This window comes from Microchirus variegatus (genome assembly GCF_963457635.1).
Source record: "Microchirus variegatus genome assembly, chromosome: 23".
Lineage (NCBI taxonomy): Eukaryota > Metazoa > Chordata > Actinopteri > Pleuronectiformes > Soleidae > Microchirus > Microchirus variegatus.
The window spans coordinates 14185489-14206665 of NC_139824.1; the positions used below are offsets into that span (position 1 = coordinate 14185489).

The 21177-nt window shown below is 40.6% G+C and overlaps 1 protein-coding gene across 1 annotated transcript; it reads left to right on the forward strand.

Annotated features, from left to right (window-relative positions):
* The first annotated feature begins 952 nt into the window (after positions 1–952).
* pik3r6 (phosphoinositide-3-kinase regulatory subunit 6) lies at positions 953–19308 on the forward strand. The gene is made up of 21 exons (XM_083909687.1): positions 953–1032; positions 9258–9339; positions 9473–9577; positions 9856–9947; positions 10085–10153; positions 10535–10667; positions 10846–10915; positions 11071–11263; positions 11876–12023; positions 12976–13062; positions 13717–13960; positions 14529–14810; positions 15177–15279; positions 15671–15799; positions 15970–16080; positions 16197–16299; positions 16449–16510; positions 16605–16695; positions 16786–16838; positions 16949–17055; positions 17625–19308. The coding sequence occupies exons 2-21, from the start codon at positions 9288–9290 to the stop codon at positions 17779–17781; spliced, it is 2391 nt and encodes a 796-aa protein (XP_083765813.1). The 5' UTR covers positions 953–1032; positions 9258–9287; the 3' UTR covers positions 17782–19308.
* The last annotated feature ends 1869 nt before the right edge of the window (positions 19309–21177 follow it).

Sequence of the window (21177 nt, forward strand, 5' to 3'; positions counted from 1 at the left end):
TGGTTGCTGTAATGAGACAAACACCCTGATATCTGACAGTGAAAAAGTTCCCAGACATTTTTTATTTTATTTTTTTCAATGGAACCAAAGCACTTGAACTTTAAATCATTTAGGTACTTTTTTGTTTTTTTTTACTTTTTGCTCAGGTATATCTGACATCACTGTCCTCTCCATCGTGTGCTCTTCGCTGATTAAAAATTGCACATGAAATCCTGGTTTTATGATTGTACTGTGTGTGTCATCCAAGAAATGGAGACATCATGAATCATTATGTGATCATTAAAATATATATATAAATATACAGTTCTTCTCTCGCAGATTAAGTCTCATCCTGAATTTTATCTCAATGTTATCTCAATGTTATCTCTATCTATCTATCTATCTATCTATCTATCTATCTATCTATCTATCTATCTATCTATCTATCTATCTATCTATCTATCTATCTATCTATCTATCTATCTATCTATCTATCTATCTATCTATCTATCTATCTATCTGCTAGCTTAAAGTTAGCTAAGAGAAGACATTGCTATCTATCTATCTGCTAGCTTAAAGTTAGCTAAGCAAAGACATTGCTATCTATCTATCTATCTATCTATCTATCTATCTATCTATCTATCTATCTATCTATCTATCTATCTATCTATCTATCTATCTATCTACATGTAGCTTAAAGTTAGCTAAGAGAAGACATTGGTATCTATCTATCTATCTATCTATCTATCTATCTATCTATCTATCTATCTATCTATCTATCTATCTATCTATCTATCTATCTATCTATCTATCTATCTATCTATCTATCTATCTATCTATCTATCTATCTATCTATCTATGCGCTGATTGGCTCCTGTTAAATTCCTCTCCCTCATTGGTCAGTTGCGGTGGAGTGGGCGTGGCCAAAGGCTCCACTCAGTGTCACTCTTGTTTCCAGCTGAGTAAAGAGCAAGTGTCACCGACGGAGGGAGTCGACAGAAAACACCCGAGAGTTTAAGCTAACAGCGCGGCGTGTGTACGTCTGAACCACGGGTGAGTTTCCCTCCGAGACATGAAAAGTGACATTTGTACTAAATTACTGACATTTTAACACATTTATTTGATGGGTTTTATTTATTTATTTGATCGCCGCGAGGTGTCGACGACGACAGAATCACAGCGGAGCTGCTGAGATTGTTGACGATGACAGAGTTGAGTCAGGCGTTTAATTTGCATTTTAACTTCATTTTAGACACGCATGTAAACACAGACATTGGACAAAATGCCAGTGAGTATTTTGTGCCACTTTTAAATTTGAATTTAAATAAAAACACATAAGCAGCACCTGTCCATTTTTGGCAGTTTAAAAAAAGATTCAGAATCATTAAATTCAACCTATAAAGCTTTGTTGTTGTTGTTGTGTTGTAATTGCAAATGTCAATGTGAATTATTGTTGTTGTACATGTATGATTCACGCCTGTCTTGTCACTCATGCCCCATCCACTATCCCCTGTTTTTCTGAATGGGATCTTTTACATTCAGGAAGATTTCACATGGAAAAAAATAATCTTAATGCTCAGTGACACAGGAAAGAGGAGACAGCAGCGTATGTTTTCCCCTCCTGAGATAATAACAGGGGTTTGATAACAGTGCCTGATGTGATTGAAGCCTCAGCCCTGTGTTGTGTCTGCACAGAGTCTCAAAGCACAGCTGTATTTCCTCCTGCTTCCTTATTTTAGATCTCAGCTTCCTGGTGGTACCAAGTTGGGTTTCGGGGTGGGGGGGGGGACGTACAGTGCAGAGAGCATGCTGCATGTCTGTATTGTGAAAATAATCACTTTGATCGTGAGATAAATCACTTTTTTTCCATCCATGCCCTTAGCAATAAAACCGTGGAATCTCCAAGAATGACCACAGCTGCAGACAATGTCCGTTCTTAATCTTAGTATAATCTTGATTTAAAAAAAAAAAAAAAAAAGGGCTGGTCATGTCATCTTTTGGGTGAGGCGTTTAAAAAACAGAGTGACGGAGTGGTTTAGAAATGTTTCAGGCGGAGCCTTGATTTGAGCAAAAAGAATAGGAGACGACAGTTAAATATTTCCCAGAGTTCAACCTCAATCTGTTACTGTGCGCTGTTCTACAGGGTATCTGCGGGGTCTTAAAAAGTCTTAAATCCAATCATTTGAATTTAGGGCCTTAAAATGTCTCAAATTCTCCTAAAATATCGTAAAAGGTCTTAAATACAATTTTGAACGGTCCTAAAAATCTTTTAACGTTACTTTTATTTAAAACGTGCATTAACTTCAGTCTCGCTTTGAAATGTTTCGATTTTTGATGATGCGCTAGCTAGCATAACTACAACACGGAACTAAAGTAGGCCACCTGTGCCGCCCGGTGAGAATTTATCAAGCACCACTAGCTAGCGTGCTGTGCGTTACAGCTTAGCATAGCATAGCAGCGGAGAAAACCTAACGAAAACCCGCAGCTAGGCCGAGTTGCAAGTTCAACCATTTTTGGCTCCAATTTTCCTTCATGTCTTTTGTATTTTTTTTGCCAGTATGGATTTGAAATGGGTCTTAAATTGTATTCATTATGGTCTTAAAAAAGTCTTCAAAAGTCTTAAATTTGACTGTTCTAGGTCATTTGTCGATTTAACCATCATCAGCCACATCTTCATCATCAATTGAGGCTACTTGTATCTCGGCGTGCTGTAGGTTGTTACAATTTTACGACGTAAACAATAAGCCCTCGTCTTGTTTTTCTTGCTCAGGTGAACATAAGTAGACAAAGATCATTTTGACTGCTTCCTGGTTACAACTCACATTTCTGTGGAGTTGAGCCAAGTACCTGTCAAGTACATGTGAGGATCTGCCAATGATCAGAGAGCTCCGTCACCGTCAACTCACTGCTGCTTATTCTTGTACAATAGTTTGATCAATTCCCAGCAGGTAAAAATACAAAATTATTCAGATGCAGTCCTGGAAAAATTAACAAGGAGCTATTGACGGTAATTCGGGAGTTTCCTGTTTGTTATAAAACTAATTCATGAGAATGACGTCTTAGAATTCAAGATGATTAATCATATTGGCTTACTCTGTGGTTAATGCCAGCGTTAATCCAGCGTCCAGAGACATTAAGAGATGATCCGTCTCATCTGTCAAGCAAAGGGCAAGGGTTTCTTGGATGAATGCATGAATGAATGAATGCATGGACTGCGTCTGAGGGTCAGCGTCATGTGTCATCCTAACTTTGACCTTTCTCCACAAAGACCTCTCAGTTCCGCACTTATGAAGCAGCATTTAGACCCGTTTTCCCCCCCTGAAGGCGTCACTAAAGCACTAAAATAATCTTTGCTCCATTGTTAATGAGCAGGGACGTCAGGCCCCACATGATCGACACTTGTGAGTGCGGCTCGCAAGAGTTTGGGCTCTGTTGAGAATGCTGTCAGAGAAGCTTTTTTGGCTAACACGAGCAGATCATTCAGGGTGGGGTGATCGCCGTTACCGGTTGCTCTTCAAGAACTAGTTTTGCTTCTCAGCAACGCAGAAGCTGGAGCAAAATGTGATTGTTTTGCACATGGGCTAAATATAAATAAATCAGAGTAAATCTTCTGTTTTCCCCTCCAGCAGGGGGAGGAGAAACAACAACCCTATGTTTGTCATGCTATTCAACCACGCACAGTGTTTAGTACAATGTCTGCGAGGGTTCTCAGACGTCCAGTTTGGAATTTCTTGAGATGTTTTACCTCTTGTCCAAGAGGCCTCTTCAGTTCTGACCGACTGGTGGGAAGTTCCAGGTGTTTAACCCTCTATTTACGCATGTAACTCATAATCCAGAGAGATTAAATACCTGGATCTTCCCAGAGAGCGTCTGCCTAAAATTATACACTAATTATAGAGTCATTAAAGAAATATTAGGGTGCATTTAGGGAGATTTCCTGTAAACCTGTAGACACCATTGCCCCAAAGTGCTGTGCCCATGTTGGTTTTTCCAACAATTTTAAATGACAACCTTTCCCAAAACACCCTTCAGTCCTTAGCCGCCACCCGTTTGTTTGACGCTATGAGGAAAAGGAAAACAAATGAGACAACACTTCTAAGTATAGTCTCCCCCGTGTGTCTTGTTGCACGAGCTCCTTGGAAAGCAGTTTTCCAGTCCACCATGGCCCACGGCCTCCCGCTACATCACGCCAAGTGTGTGTTTGTGTTTGTTTGTGTGCGTGTGTGGCTATATTTGTGCTGCCCGATCGTGTTTGTGTGACGCATGTGGCGCATCCTGTCGTCGAAGCAGCAGATCGCTTCAGACTCGGTGACCTCGTCTTGTGAAAGTGGATCACCCAAGTTTATTGGGTTGCCTCATTCCGAGCACAGTGCACTGACTGAATCCTCACATTTGACTACGTACATTTTTACTTTTCGTCTTTTCTGGAAACAGTGTGTTTTTTGATTCTTACAACTGATACACAGAGAAACAACAAAGTCACTTGCCTTCAGGATAAGCTTGGAGCTATGTTGTATATCTTGATTATTCTGCCGATATATGGCAACACAAGTTTATACACTTGCTTGGCAACATTGTCTCAATTCACGTACATCAAGTATCGATATTTTATGAATTAAATACAATGTTTTCTTGCCTTTATTCTGCAGTGGCGCCACCATACAGCCCATATGTGATGGACAGCTAGCATTAGCAATACGTGCTTTGTTTCAAGATAAAAAAGTTTGTGTTTCCCTGCTACTTGTTCACCCCCCTTGTCTGTAATTCAGATTATAATCTGTAGTAATCTGTAGGGCACTTTTGCTCATATATTATAGCAAAACTGACAAACAGAAAAACCTTGTACAAAACATGCAGAGAGGGATGCGTTTTGATTTAATGTAACATCCTCAACCTAATCCAAACAATTGACCCAGTTGTTGCTGTCATAGACCCACAGAAATGACTGCACACACACACACACACACACACACACACACACACACACACACACACACACACCTTCCCGGGAAATCTCTTTATATCTCTTCCTATCTGTTTTCCTCTCGCCTGATGGATTTAGCACACTGACTGCACCGAGCGCAGTAACTCTTCTTCACCGTGTCTTTTCAGACCTGTTATTGTTTACTATATACTTATAACAGTTCACCCAACTTTAAATCATAATTTTCTTTGTTTATGTGTTGTCACATATCCATTCATGTGTTTGTTCCACACACGCACGCATGCATGCACACCACACGCACTGATTCAAGAGGACTTCCTTATATTGTCCAGGTTGTTGATGCAGGATATACTTTGATTGATGTCCCCTGCCAGTTTTAATGTTGTTTTTGTTTGTTTTTTTTGCTCTTGTGTGTAGTTTTCAGGTCACAACTAAAGCTAGGAAACCGCCTGCTGTGGTCAAGCAGCGAGTTTACATTTAGTTCCTCTTCTCCTTGCATAGAGAGGACATTTAGGGGGATTTCAAGACACTGTCAAGTAACTGGACACAGCTTTCCCCCCCCATGTTTAATTTACTAATTAAATATTTCCTGCCAGGAAATTCAAGTGTCATTATCTTGCACTTGTTTTTCAGGTAATGCTTGCTGTATCCACACAGGATACACACTCTGCAGGTACTTTCCACCCTCTTTTTCCATCTAGTCCAGGCTTTTAATGCAAGAATGGTGAGGCTCAAGTTGTGCGACCATGCCGTCATACTATAGATTGGGGGGGGGGGGGGGGGGGGGGTTTCCACTCATAAAAACACAAACACAACATGCATACTCTCACTTCAGCACCTAATGAACACACACACACACACACATATTCCTGCACCATGCCTGTATTAAAATTAGCGGCGTAGTTACTTTTAATTTAATTGTGGCTTAAGCTGACCCCGTTTGTTGTATTATCGGCAAAACTCAGATCAGGAAGTGATTCGAATTAACTGGAAATGGTAAAAGAGTCATCATAGAGGAAGTTTTTTTAGAATGGTATGTGTCCCCGAGGCTTGTGCTTTCGTTGTTCACATGAATTCCGTGTCGTCTGACCTGGTTGTAGCGACAAAAATAGTGTCTCTCTTTTACATAATGAGCTTGAGGTCAGATGTAAGGTGTGTCCAAAATGCATTGCCATGCATGCATTGCTTTTGCAGATATTTAATTCGGCTAACACAAGCCGTTCTGCAGTCTACCTTTCATGGTTCATGACGTGGTTTGTGTTAAAAGAATCTAGCGGTTATTCTGTTTATTCGGTTTTTCTACAGCTGATGTTAAGGAGTCAGGGTTTGCTGATCTTTTTTGGGATGATTTTCCCTGTTTGCATGATAAAACGTCACAATAATCACATTACAACAGTTCCACTTATGACCAAAAACGTTTATGACCAAGTGCATGATAATAATTAACAATACAATAAACATTGTTGTGTTACACAGCAGCCCTGTGTGCAAGGACAATGCAAAACAATGACGGATAGACAGGTTTAATGAGGAAGCTAACTGTGCAAACAAAAGTCTTGCAGGACACTGGACAAATTATTTGAATCTGCACTCTGCACAGAGGAGCCATTGTCAGCAGCACCACACTTACGAGAAAAACCTATGATCTGAGCAGCTCTGCGGCTCAGAGCAACGTAGCCCCTCGCTCGCGCCGCAGCATTTGTGTGAGCTGCTGCGCAAAAGTGTGGTTTATGAATCGAGATAGGACACAATGTGACGTCGGAGATGAACAGCCAAGCTAATGCAGACGCAGTTATAGAGCAGCAGTACCTCGGCATGTCCTGTTGAAATCAAACGCTGACTCAGAACTTGAAATAAAACCCGTCTTGGAACGCAGCTTTAAAAAACATTTGATCTGAATCGACCTCTAGTCTCCGGTATAAATAGCACTGAATGGTTTGCTGGTCTTTGTCTGACTTTTCAAACAAAAAACCACAACCACAAGACATGTTGTTCACCTTTTGAGTAACTTGTTTTTTCTCAACTGTGGTCCAAAATTCTTCAACTGTTTGTGCTGCGTTCATTGTAGCTAAATTAACTTTAGAGGATGACAAATACACACATGGTACATCATATTTCTGTCTTTATCTCTATGACATTAAATGTTATAATAACAGTAATATTCACATATACTATACCACACATATACTGTATATTATATGCTTTTATCACCTCGTAAATTACATTCATTCCCATTGTATACACATATATACTCATATACATATATACTCATACTCACACCTGCAAAGATGACACAATATGACTTTATCTTAATGTTTCATGTAGTTTCAGACATAGTTAAAGAGCTGTAATTTGGTTCTAAGTGACTCGTCTCTTTGCAACAAACATTTTCCAGACTGTGGGTTTTTCCCAAGTTTTTATTTGGAAAGGTTAAGAGTCACGTTGTAAATTAAAATTAAACTTTTCATAAAAACAGTGGCTCCATCCTTCTGTCTGCCTCTCTCTCTGTGTGTGTGTGTGTGTGTGTCTAAATATAGTGTCATGTGCCCACTCATTCAGACAGAGAGGAAGTGGTGTGTATGCGTACGCTGCATTATAGTTTATACAAGGTTAAAAACAGAGTGCAGCAGCTCTGCATTTGTTTGCACACGAGTCTTTCTTTTCTTTGTGTGTGTGTGTGTTTGTGTGTGTGTGTGTTATGCTTGGCCAATTACTGTCAGGCGTGCTTTTGTGTCTGTGATTGTTTGTGTCAGAGAGAAACACAATGAAAGGAAAATCTCTAAGAGAGAGGGAGAGTCAGAGTGAATGTGCCATAGACGACTAGGGGAAAAAGAAAGTGTGTGTGTGTGTGTGTGTGTTATCTGCTGAGGCAGCACTGTAACGCGCGTGTATTTGAAAGTGCTGCTTTTCTCAGAGAGGGATCAAGACTAAATCCATCACACTAAAGCCTTTCATTGTGCACTCGCAGCCTGTGGAATGACTGCCACACTGTGTGTGTGTGTGTGTGTGTGTGTGTGTGAGAGAGAGAGAGAGAGGGAGAAAAGAATGTGAGTTAAAAGGTGTAAAGAGGTTAGAAACAGACACAAGTGCAAATGTGTTCTGACTGTCATGACAGCGCTGCTCCCTGTCACTGCCTGACTCGTACCAACCCACAAGAGGAAATACACTCGGCAACGTCCTCACTTGCCTCTTTCTGGCTTTCACTTGCTCTCAGTCTCTGTCTCACACACACACACACACACTCACACATGTTAGTTTCGGCATAGAGAGCGTTGTATTTGTGTGTGTGTGTGTATCAGAACAGACAGTGAAACTGTTTGGTTCCTGCCTGCATCGGTAAGTTTACATACTCTCTTTTACACCTGTCTCACTTTGCCTGGTCATAGTTAACAGTGAGTTTTGGTTGTTTGTTTTTTGTTGTTGTTTTTAGTTCCCACACGTGGTGTTTATGGGCTTTTATTCAGAGTTCAGAGCATGAACTCTTTTGCGTTTACAAGAAGCATCTTTTGCGTTTACAAGAAGCAGGGCCCCGTCGATATGTGATTGCTGCAGGAAATTGTAGCAAACCTGAGATTATTGTTTGTTGTGGTTTTGATGCTCTTGCAGTTTTTTCCATGGTACTTTCAGAGCTGCAACTAAATCTGTTGATTATTTACTCGATTAATGGAGTAATCGTTTGGTCCATAAAATGTCAGAAAACGTTAAAAAACGTTGATCAGTGTTTGTATACGTGTGTGTATATGTGTATATTTATACACACACATGTATGTATGTATATGTGTGTACATACATGTGTATATATGTATATGTATATGTGTGTACATATATGTGTATATATGTGTATATATATATATATATATATATATATATGTGTAATTATATGTGTATATTTATACACATACATGTATGTATGTATATATGTATGTATATATGTGTGTATATATATACGTATATATATGTATATGTGTATATATGTGTGTATTTGTGTATATATATATATATATATATATATATATATATATATATATATATATATATATATGGATGCTAATATGCTAATAATATATATAGCATATTAGCATCCATTAGCATATGTATATAAAGGCCTTGTTGTCATCAATATGTCCCTAAATCCAACTTATCTGTGTGATTTTACCCACCGACATCAGCAGGCAATGACAAAAAAAGCCACAATTGTGCTTATCTCTACTTACTGTCAGCCACTATAATCAGCTATAAACCCACTCAGCATGTGACCTTGGACGTCAGAAAGACAGAAAGTAACACTTGCACTTACTGAATTACACCCTGTTGTTCTTTCTCTGAAATACAGTTGCTGATAGACCTGCGATGCATGTGAGACATGACCAACAAGGCCCACTGGGATAACTCGATGCAAAGCATGGAGCCAACAGGTAACAGCAAGAAGTTATTTTTCTAAGTAGAATGTGTTATACAGTAGTTTTCAGGGCTTGATCATTTCAAAGTGTATTTTTTGTTCTTATGTCCAGACTCAACACCAACTCAACCTCTCCGTTTTATTTTTAGGTGGCTGCTCACCCACAGTTCCAGAGCCAGAGCTGTACCGCAGTATCCAGGCTCTGCTGCCCAGGGAGACGGACAACCAGCAGCCCATGGACTGTGACAACAAAGGTTCGACATAATTTACGGCGCCACTCTGAAAGAACAGGCAGTGAAAACGGCAGAAACGGCAGCTTTGCGATGTTTATTCCATTGTTTACTGCGTGTAGAAGCAGCACTGCTCATGTTTACAATATTTACCCGTGTCAGCAGCAGCAGACTCAGGGCTGTTCACTCGTGAGTCATCGGACGTAATTTTGGACGAGCACTGTAATGGAGGAAAAATGTGACACATTTCACAAGATTGCGGTGGAGAAACATTTGCAGCTGTGAATGTTCTGTGTTCACAGGAATGCTGAGATGGACGCTTCACAAGAAGGTGAAAAACAATCCCGCCAACGGCTTATCTCTGGTGTGGATTCTGATAAAGGACCTGGAGAAGGTATTCTGCGGTGGCACTGCTTCATAAATGCCTGCATTTTTGAATAATTATTGTTTTAATTATTATTTCAGTGTATTTCAATCATTTATGATTGGAGTTTAATTTACTGAAAAGTGAGTGTCATCCGTTGTCTGCAGGCTGAGAGATGGGATTCTCGCAAACGCATCATCCCTCTGCTGCACACCCTCATGTATGCTATCATCCAGGTACAGTGTTCCTGCAACATCCTTTTACTGCTATTGTTTAAGTATTTACATGCAGGGATTATTTAATCAAGATTCCAGAATGCTATTGAACAGATGTTTGATAATTTAACAGAAGGAAGAAATTGTTGTTTTTTTTATTTCAGGAACAAATTAGAACAAGGAAGTGGAGAACTCAAAAATAATGGCCTTTTAGGCTTGTGCATACTTTGATAATAACAACTTAAGCATTTCCGTGTGAACCATACAAGAGAAATACATGGAAAAGGCAGCGAGCAACCGCTCCTGTGGGAAAGCGTCGACGTCTTCACAATTATATTTCCTTTTTTTATTCACAAGTAATAGTTGCACTCTGCATGTTTCTTGTGTTTGTCGATATACCAGACGGCCTACATTCCAGATGAGCTGTACAAGCGGATCTACGACTTTTGCAAGAGACTCCTCACATACCCTCAACCCTACTGCACCGTAGGCCTCAGCTACACCAGGCAGATTAAAACTGAGCGCTCCATTCCAGGTACTACGGACATTGAGTATGAACTGAAGCCACTGAAACGGCCAGAAACGGAAAACTATCCATAAAGTAGCATCAAATTTCACACTTGCACGAGGCCGACGGGAGACAACATGTAAAATGCTTAATTCCCAATTAATCTGTATGATGATATGAGATTAAATGCTACTTGCGCCCACAGGTCTGATGTACCAGAGGATGTTCACAGCAGAGCAGAGGCTTAAGAATGAGCACTATCCCTTCCAGGAGCGGTGAGTCCAGAATGAATCTTACTTGTTTGTCATGTAACTTTTAAGGTGTGACGAGTCGTCATAGCGTTATCATTATCATCCATGTTTCCGTGATATTCAGAAATTCACGTATCGCAATATTCAGCTTCTAACATTTGCATTTTTTTCCCCCTTAGAGTTTTTGTTTTGGCCGATCCAGATGTTTTTTCCGGTCCCCTTGAAGAAGTGCTGTTGGCAGATATTGCGGCGTCAGCGTCAGGTGGATTTCTCAGTCCTGTAGACCACAAGAGCAACGTGGTCCAACACTTTATCCAGGCTGCTCTGGGGCCAGAGGAATGCAATGGGCCCAAACTGGCTCAGGCTCTGAAGGTCAGTGGAACTACACTATATACACACACACACACGCACACGATACTTAGTTTTTATAGCTTTTCAAGAGTTTGTGAACTGTGAAGATAGGTGAATCTCTAAAAGGAAGTACCGTCACGTGACCCTCAGAGGTCCGTTCGTGTGATATGTTTATATATATGCAGCGCAACACTCAGGAAGTGCAAAGGTCTGAAAGCGCAGAGTTTAGGTTGGCGTTTCTGTTGAAAGCAGGACGCATCTGCAGAGATGACTGTTGCACCTCAGGGTGGAAGCCAATGACCTCTGTGTGCAGAGACATGATGTGCAAAAGCCTGCATGGTCACAGCATGTATGTATTTTGTCAGTAGAGTTTTTCAGTCTGTGCCTGACATGTACATGTCATGTGAAACTTCCTGAATTGTGTCTGCACGGTGGACTTGTGTCTTGGCCGCCATCCTAAAGTAACACCTCAGCAGGACGCAGACAAAGGCTGACACACGCACATGAAACTGGCCCCTTCACCTCCTTTTGCTATTAATACACACAGCCTGTATGTATTAATCTTCCTGTGTGTGGATGTGTAACTGTGTGTGTGTTCACCCACTCGTGTGTGTGGGGTTTTTTTTTGGACAGGACATGGGTCAAGACGTGGAAAAGTACTTCCAGGAAGTGTTGACGACTCGAGAGCAGAGCGTGGAGGAGGGAGGCAGAGCAGACGGGGGAGCGCTGAGAAGCTGTCTTCGGCGGCTGTACAGTGAGATCGTCACCGATGCAGACTCGGGTAGGAATACGCTTAAAATCTGCCGCTCAGAGGCATGCATCAACTTCACGGCTGAGCTAAAACGTCACAGACAAAGGGGGGGAAACCGCAAGACACAGTCACATCTGTTTATCTAACAAAGTGGGGTCAAGTAGGAGTGGAAAAGCAACAGGAGATGAGATTGTGAGGCCCACTGGACTTGTAAAATAAGTCAAACCCAGTAAAACATCATATTTTGCCAGTTTGCATTTTGAGCGAACATAAATTACTCTTATTCTACATAGAATAGAATAGAATTACAAAGTACAATGAAATTGAGGTAGAAACCCTCACATGGGTGCAAAAAGGTACAAGAGACAACAGACACAGTATAAATAGACAGAATTTTCACTTTTACGTTTAAAAATAGACAGCATTTTCACTTTTATGTAAAGAAAAAGACAGTATTTTCACTTTTATGTAAAAAAAATACAGTATTTTCACTTTTATGTAAAAAAAATAGACAGTATTTTCACTTTTATGTAAAGAAAAATAGACAGTATTTTCACTTTTATGTCAAAAAATAAGAAAGACAGTATTTTCACTTTAATGTAAAAAAAAATAGACTGTATTTTCACTTTTATATAGTCCACACTATCTACATCTTATAGAGCTCGTACTCTGTCTATAAGAGCTGGACTCTTATCTGCTGATTCCCTCCATGGCCTCATTCAGTCAAGTTCCATGTCCGTATTTTTCAAACTTCTCCGGATATCTATTTCCATCACATCCACTTTTATCCCCAATATGATCGTGTCAGCAACACTTCTGATGAACCTGCTCTCTGGCCGCACGAGGGATGGACAGAAGTGTTGACACTAAGGAAGTTGTTGGAACAGGGATTAGGGTGCTTTTGTTTTTGAGTGTCATTGTGACAGTTTTGGTCTCTTCCTCTCTTTCTTCCTCTGTGTGTGTGTGTGTGTGTGTATTGCAGAGCCATTGTCCGGTGCAGCGCTCAATGACTGTCCTCTGCCTAACCCAGAGATCAGCTTCCACCTGTGGAAAGAGGATCTGGATATCTGTGAGTGGCTCACGACACTGTGTGGTAATAAGTTAGCTGTGCATGCTCACGTACTGAACATTCAGTATATTTACAGTACTTTTTTTCCCAGAATAGGATGCTTAGGACACGCATGTTGCACATTCCTGAGCTAGCATAAACAAAATCTGTCCTCAGGATGCATTAGAGGTCACCTTCCTTCACTGATGTCCTCTGACCTGCTGCAGTTTTACACTTCTCAGGATTCTTCTTAATACTTTAGTGTTCATTTTACAACAATAATCTTTTATTGTACAACTTTATTGTAAGTCAGGAAACATAAAAGTACATTACAGGTCACAGGAGAAGCATCCAGGACCCATGTTAATGCCGCTTATGAACACTTTTGATCAGATCTTGGGTTTCATGTGATCGGTAAAGCGATTAAAGTCTAACTTCCTGTCATTGAACTTTACAATTAAACCACGTACTATGAAGCCGAGTTCGCATTTGCATGTAGCAGGAAACCAATGTTTGTGGTCTGTTTATAATGAGCTGTATGTACAGGCTTGTGATGACAGCTGTCAGTGAATAAACACAGAAAGACACGCATAGATATAGTCTAAGACAATAACAGGGTGAAGTATTGTTCTGTGCCGTCTGCAAATGATAAATCTTACATACAAATGTCGACAGGGCGAGAGTTGGCCAAGTGGCTTCGATCCAGCTCCATGTCGGACCAGTTCTCGCTCAGCCAGGAACAGGACGACTTCGATCTGGGAGAGTCGCCCACTGACCCGGTGGCATCCGACAAGACTCGTTTCTCCGTCATGTCCAACGACAGCGGCATCGAAAGAGACCTCCCTCCTAACGCTGATCCCTCCCTGTCTTCATCTCTGGACACGGCCAGCTTAAGCACGTCATGGGAACAATGCAAAAGGTATTTCAATTTCATCTGCTTTATCATCTCATTTTAAACTCTGGGGCAATGCACCTATCAAACGTCAGAGTGAGGAATTAACTATTTTGATAATGGATTATTCAGTTTGAGTGTTTTCTGAAGAATTAAAAAACAGTTTCTGTGATTCTTCAGCTTCTTAAATGTGAATATTGTTGGTCTTCTGCTCAATATAACTAAGAAATTCAAACTGGATCACTTTGCTTTGTGGATTTCAACACTGATCAATATTTTTCAACATTTTCTGACCGCACAAATTTGCTCCATTTGCAGCCCTAATTCCCACAATCCCACGCTGCATCCCAACATAATCAAAATGGGTCTTTTGTTATTGTTTTCATAGTGGCAGAAACCCCATCATATCTGTTTGTGTACATAACTCAATATGCTGTTATTATAGTAGACTGTACATTTATAGCTTTCCATATTACACTGATGACTGATAATCTGCTTGAATTCAAATTGATAATTACTCTTTAAAGGATTTAAAAGTCCTTTACTGAAATTGGAAATGTCGGTAATATAACATTCAATCGTCTCCGTCTCTCAGTGATCCAGAGTCAGGGAGGCTGTCGCGGCGTAAAGGGATCAAGATGAAGCCGTCTTGGAAGGAGAGTATGGTGCTGATGCAGAATACGCTGGAGGACCAAGCAAGTCTTGGAGGGGGAAGCGGAGGGAGGGGAAGTAAAGGGGAAACTCGACAGAGGCGGGCTGGAAGCACAGCAATACACAACCCCTTAACCAAGCACCAGAGATACTTCACTGCCAGAATAGTCACCATGGGGGACGACAGGGTCCTGGGCCGCCTGGCTAAGGCCTTCTACGCCTTCAGGTGAGGGATTCATTATTATTTATCATTTAAAAGCAGCTGGAGGGCATGTGACTGAGCTGTAAGTCGTTGTTTGTGTCTCATTCATGAATAGCTGACAGGAAGTACTGAGTTCTGCATTTGTCTTTGTCAATAATGCAATCACTCAGCATTGATTAACTAACAATGAGTGATACAATGGATGGAAACAAAAGGCAATCCTGTTGTGTGCAACTGTAATCTTGCATCTTTATATAGATTATGTGCCTCAAGATTAAGCATGTACATGTGTTGTGTTCTGAGTTAGGAAGCTGAGCACAGAGTGCTTCATATTATCTGTAGCAAACGCCACGTGTTGTCCTTCCTCTCACACAAATCTCTGGTTTGCAGGAAAAGGGAAGCGCGGCGGCTTTTTCTGACCATGAAGATCAAACTCCAGTTTTACTACATCCCCGTTTGCAAAGCTCCGAGCGCTCATGTCCCCTCCATAAAAGTAAGACACGCTTTTACTCGCTCATGAAAGTCGACACAGCTCTCTGTTTAAATGGTGATGTTGGTGTATAGTAATGAATAGATGCAGTGCTATGACATGCATGCATGGACACATGCAAAAAACAATCACATTCTCTCAGTTGTAGCCACTGCTCCCTTTTGATTTTTTAGTTATTCTTTAACTTGGTGTGACATCATTGAGTTTTTCTTGTTAAATAAATGCAGCAGAATGCAGATTTAGCATAACTCATCACCCTTTTTCATCATTTATGTGATGCACATTTCATGTTTAATAACTAAAACCAGTGGCTAAGTAAAGAAGAAAACCTTCCAACTTGCCGTAAATGCTGTAGTTTCAGTTCTGCTTTCATATTCCCTATTATTTTTTACAGGTAAGCCATACTGTCAGTCAGTCCAAGGCGAACCCCTGCACTCTTGGTTCATACTTGAGCATGGTGGACCCGTGGTACCACTGTAACATCAGGAGTTTGGGCTCCATGATCCCCAAACTGGCGAATATGGTATGTGACTAGTCAGAAGAAGATGTAACTGTTTAACTTACTGAAGATGTAGGTGTGAAGCACAAAGTGACAGACCATTTACCATGAAGTTTTTCCCTTCACATACTATGTTTTTTTTACTCTCTGGAAAGTCACTAGTATAAATATTCCCCTTATTTCTGTCACCATAGCAACAGACAAACCCAGACAGACAGACACACGAGCCCATCATCTCTGATGTCATTTCCTACTACATCCGCATGGGCCAGCAGCCCATCTACTTCAGCATCTATTATGTGAAGGTAAAACTGAGTAAAAGTCTGTTGATTTTTGTGTTTCTCAGATGTGAAAGAATCACGTTTTCATATATTTTTTTGTTTGTTATTTTGGTATTTGTTTCCCTTTTTTTTTTTTTTAGATTGCGTTCAACAGTATGATGAAGGAAACGCTGGAAGACGTGTTCCTCACTCATCTGGAGTTGGAGTTTCCGGAATTCAGACAGGTCCAGTCGTCCATTCGAGGTGAATTGTTTACATGTTTACAGACTAGAGTAACTAAAATGAGTAAACAGTTATTTGTTGATCCACGTACAAATCCTCACAATTTAGTATTTGTTTTTCAATCGCTTTGCATATGTAATAGCATTCTTCTCCCCTTGTTTGTGCAACAGATAAACCCAGGAAGAGTGCGTGGGAAATATGTGGAGCTATGGTCTCAGTGAAATACAAAAAGGTATGTTCAGTTCAGTATTTTCCTTTCCTTATAGACTTTCATCGGTAGAGCAAAATGTAATTATGGAAATATTACTCTCTATATATATTTCTAGGTAACTTTAAGCGGCAGAGACGATGACAAAGGAGTCTCAGTGAGAATCGCAGGTGCTCAGATCAGTGCCATTCCCTCCAGTGAAGCAGACGGTACAGCAGGACACAATCAAATGTCCCAAGACATTTAATATTTATTAATTTTTTGATATTCTGTACACTTATCCTGTTTTTTTCACACAGATCTGAACTGTTTAACGCTAACGTTCACTGAAACCCAACATCGCAACAGTGTGGTAGGTTTAGGCAACTATTTCTCAAATTGCTTTACAATTTTGAGTGATTTATAAGACTCATTATTATGTAATAAAAATGTGAATTTCACCCTTTTATCTTTACATTCTAGGCGTCAAAGGTGCGCACGAGCAACCTTAAGATTCGCTCCATGGAGGGTCGACCGTTCACCGTCACACTGGACAGAGACTCTCACAGGACCTACACTGACGTGCACAGGTGAGAAAACTGGTCGCTAGTATGTCATAATTGCCATCAAATCACCTGTAGTTTAAAAAGAGCCACTAATAATGAAGTAACAGCTAGATTGACTTTTAAAGTCTGAACTGTTTAACGCTTGATTTGCAGAACTTCTGCAAAATTGCTTTCCTCGATCCACTAGCTATTACTGTTATCCAAGTTCCATCCATCCATCCATTATCTACCACCTATCTCAGCTGACATAGGGCGATAGGCAGGGTACACCCTGGACACCTCGCCAGTCCATTGCAGGGCCACATACAGAGACAAACAACCGTTCACTCACACTCTCACGGTCAATTTAGAGCGACCGATTCACCCAAATCTGCATGTTTTTGGCGGGAGAACACCCACGCACACACAGAGAGAACATGCAAACTCCTTGCAGTAAAGCCCTTGTCCCAACCGGGGCTCGTACCCAGGGAACCCAAGTCTTCTTGCTGCAAAGGCGAGAGCACTAACCACTACACCAACCAAATGTCTTTGAACATTTGAAATGTCATTCCGTGCAACCCAGAAACTTATTGTTTACCACGCTTGTGTTCTAGCATCGAGATCTCCCCGTGTCTCGACCCCGGATACTGCGTCCAGAAGACCATCCGGTCTCGATTCAGCCTGGGAGACGACAAAAACCCAGGGCTGAGCAAATACATGACCAAAGGACTTTCTCTGCCAATCAACACATTTGCTGGAATCATCAACTGACGTCGCACAAAGACCTCGAGTGGTCACTCACATGAGTGGCAACGACGGAAATACTCGGCCGACACGTGGAAAGAACAAAATGAATCACCTTTAGAGTCATACTGAGCTGCTCCTGTGAGTCAGGACTGGCAGCCACGTGTCAGCAAAGAACTGCATCTCAAGCACCTTAAGGCTGGGTACAACACACACACACACACACACACACACAGTACTGTACTGTACTGGTGTCAGTTTCAGCTGCGATTACAGTAACGTAAAAAGGGAGATTTGTCCAACTCTTGACAGGGTATTGCTCCTAACGGGCGAACTTTTAGGCACTCGGTCAACAAGAACAAGTAAAGTAACAAGAAAAACAAGTAAGTGAAGACACAGTAAGTACCTGTTTACAATGACACTGTCACAACTACGAGTATTTGGATCATGACAGTGGACACACTACCTTTTTTTTTTTTTTGCCTCCTTGACACATACATGTGTTTTATACCTTAGTGAGGACACATTATAGACATAATGTATTCCCTAACCCCCCCTTACTGGAACCATAATCGTCACAACCAAGTGCCTAAACCAGGTCTTAACCCTGAAAAAGCCAAAAAGATAGATTTTGTACATATTTTGGACCTCACAAAGATATAAATACAAGTATGCACTCCAATTGTTATACCTAGCATTAAAGTTCTAACCAGTTCATGCCTAAGCTAATTAACTTAACTTAAATCTTAGCTCTAAACCTAGAAATGAGGTTTAGCCTCAAATACAAACAGTATACACACATATTAAACATATTAAACACAATTGCAGACATACAGGCACTTATTTGTTGAATGACTGGTACGATAACGGCAGACATTTTCACTGAATCCTTTTTTTCTTGGCTAAATTCTTTTTCGTGTTATGAAATCATTGACGTTATTCTTGGGGTTTCAGTGTTTGTTGAACGTGCACTATATGTTTGCAATGTCAGATATTACTACAGAGAAAGAAGAGAGACAGAAAAAGATGTGGATACAGAGTAAGAAAGCTTATCTTTGGGATGTCAGGAAAATGCCAGGAAAATGCCTCACATGTACCAGACCCACCTTCACTCGGCATGGTGCATTCCACACAGGTGTGTTAATGTTTCGTCTATTTGCACTAAAAGTGCAGGGTTGTTTTTTAGATTTCCTCAAGGAGGGTAAACGCCAAAAAAAGAGCAGCTGTAAGTATGTATTATATGACTTTATGACTGGGAAATCTCCCGTAATGTACAGTTGTGTTATGATGTCCCAAAGCTTTGACACACAGTGTGGTCAAATAGCTGTTTTTTTGATGGCAATCACATGTTAATATATTATGACAAAAATGGCTCAGGAGCTCAGTAACTAGCAGTGATGTGTAATTATAGATGTATGACTTTAAATGGTGTGAGTCTGTGTAGAATCACAAGCTGGAAATTTTGCACATTATTTTTCGTATTATGTCGTGAAGAGGATGATATTATAAATGTAAAATAAAAAATATATGAGAAGATGTAAATAAATGTTTTGTTCTTGGGAAAAAAAACGCTGCTGTGTTTGTTTTTATGTCGTGAATCGACTTGACTGAAGTGGTTTTGCTCCGATGCACCGCATGGACTGAGCTCGGCTGCACAGTTCACTGCGGCCATCAGGTGGCACTAGTTTGCTTCTACTACGGCTACGACGAGCAGTGATGCTGACACATTGACACCTGGGGGTAGGAGGGCTGTGGTGGTGGTGGTGGGGCAACAGGAACTCTCACTCTGCCTCTGCAGGGCTGGTGACTCACTGAGAGACAACAACGGCACACGGCGAGCCTGTGAGACCCTCCCCTGAGGAGGCTCTTCTTCTCGTTTTCCTCAGCATCTGCAGCTGGAGGAGCTCTAAAGAGGAGGAGAGAGGAACTGCTGCTGCTGCTGCTTCTGCTGCTGCTGCTGAGCCGATGGAGAGACAGCAAGGATCTGCTCATCAGTACGGTTCACTGGAGCGCACGGAATGGAGCGGTGACACCGGCAAACCAGGTGAACCAAACAACACTGCTGCACTGTTATTATTCCTCTGTCAGTCTGTTAGTATGCACCGCAGGCTGTAGTGTGTTTCATCATCATCATCATCTTCAGTGTAGACATTCATTCAAGGGAATTTTCTATTTATATAGCCTGTTTATAATCTATGACATTACTGCATTATTTGCTTTGTTTAAACAGATTTGAGTTTCTAGACTTGGATGAAAAATAACTTAATAAAACATATCAGTGTGTTTTTTTTTTTAGTCCAGATAATGAAGAAGAAAATCAAGAATCCACAGGTGTCTGTTCTTCGTGTGTGTGTGTGTGTGTGTGTTACGTAGGCTATGTGGACCAATAATTGTCAAGCAAACCTATCATTGTGAGGATTTTCTTGCTTTTTTTGAGGATTAAGACCTTGTTTTGGGGTTAGAATTAGGTTTAGACATGTAGTTGTGATGGTTAAGGTTAGGGTAAGGGGTTAGAGAATACAGTTTGTTTGTTTTTCTTGGCTGTGAGGGTGACACGTGGGAATTTATTAAGGTCCTCACAGTTACTCTTCCTATAAAAATCTACACCTAACAATTGTTTTATTATTATTATTATTATTATTAGTTATAAAGCTGAATTTTTCTTGACCATTTGCTCTATAATAACATACATATTATATAAACATACTATACTATGTCGTCCAAAATTTTACAAAAACGTCATACTATACTATCATACTATTTAAAGCCCAGTAAATATTCAAAACCAGATATAAAACACATTTTCACATAAAGCAGAAGCTGTAATTGGATAAATTGTTTAGAAAACTGGTCGTTTTCTCTTTTTTTTGCTAAAAACCAAGTGAATTCATGTGATGAGTCAGCTGAAAGTTTGTATAGCGTTGCATTCACACCTTTATTTAGCTCATAGTCTTAGTCTCCCACCAGTCCAATCATTCTCATCATCCCACTTTTCTCCTTTTGACTTTGTGACCATTGTCAAAAGAGCAATTTTGGGGCAAAACCTTTAAATTGAGCTCGTAGAGAAATGAGGAGAGGCCAAAGGAGAAGAACCGTGAGACGTTAAGAATGGAGGAAGTGTAAAGGAATGGAACGGTTGTTCTTGGGGTAAAAAAAAAAAAAGAAAGAAAACCGCTGTGCTGTGTTTCACAGAGATGAGTCATAACTGCTCAGTGGCAGAATAACCTGTCCTTGAGAGGCTCTGCAGAGGAACATGATGTCGTCTCCCAACAATAGAAGAAGACGGCAAACCATGACCGGTGCTGTCAGGTTCAACATTTTCTTTTAAAAAAAAAACAGCTCAGTTTGAGGTTTCTGCAGGAGTACAAGTGGCGAATGAACTGTAGTGTGTTGTAATGGAAAAAGGACACACATTTAGAAGGA

Excerpts from the sequence above, each read along its gene's own strand:
- pik3r6 (XM_083909687.1), top strand. The coding sequence starts at position 9,288 with ATGACCAACAAGGCCCACTGGGATAACTCGATGCAAAGCATGGAGCCA. Across the intron at positions 14,811-15,176 it reads AAGGCCTTCTACGCCTTCAG|GAAAAGGGAAGCGCGGCGGC; the intron begins GTGAGGGATTCA and ends TCTGGTTTGCAG. Across the intron at positions 15,280-15,670 it reads CTCATGTCCCCTCCATAAAA|GTAAGCCATACTGTCAGTCA; the intron begins GTAAGACACGCT and ends TATTTTTTACAG.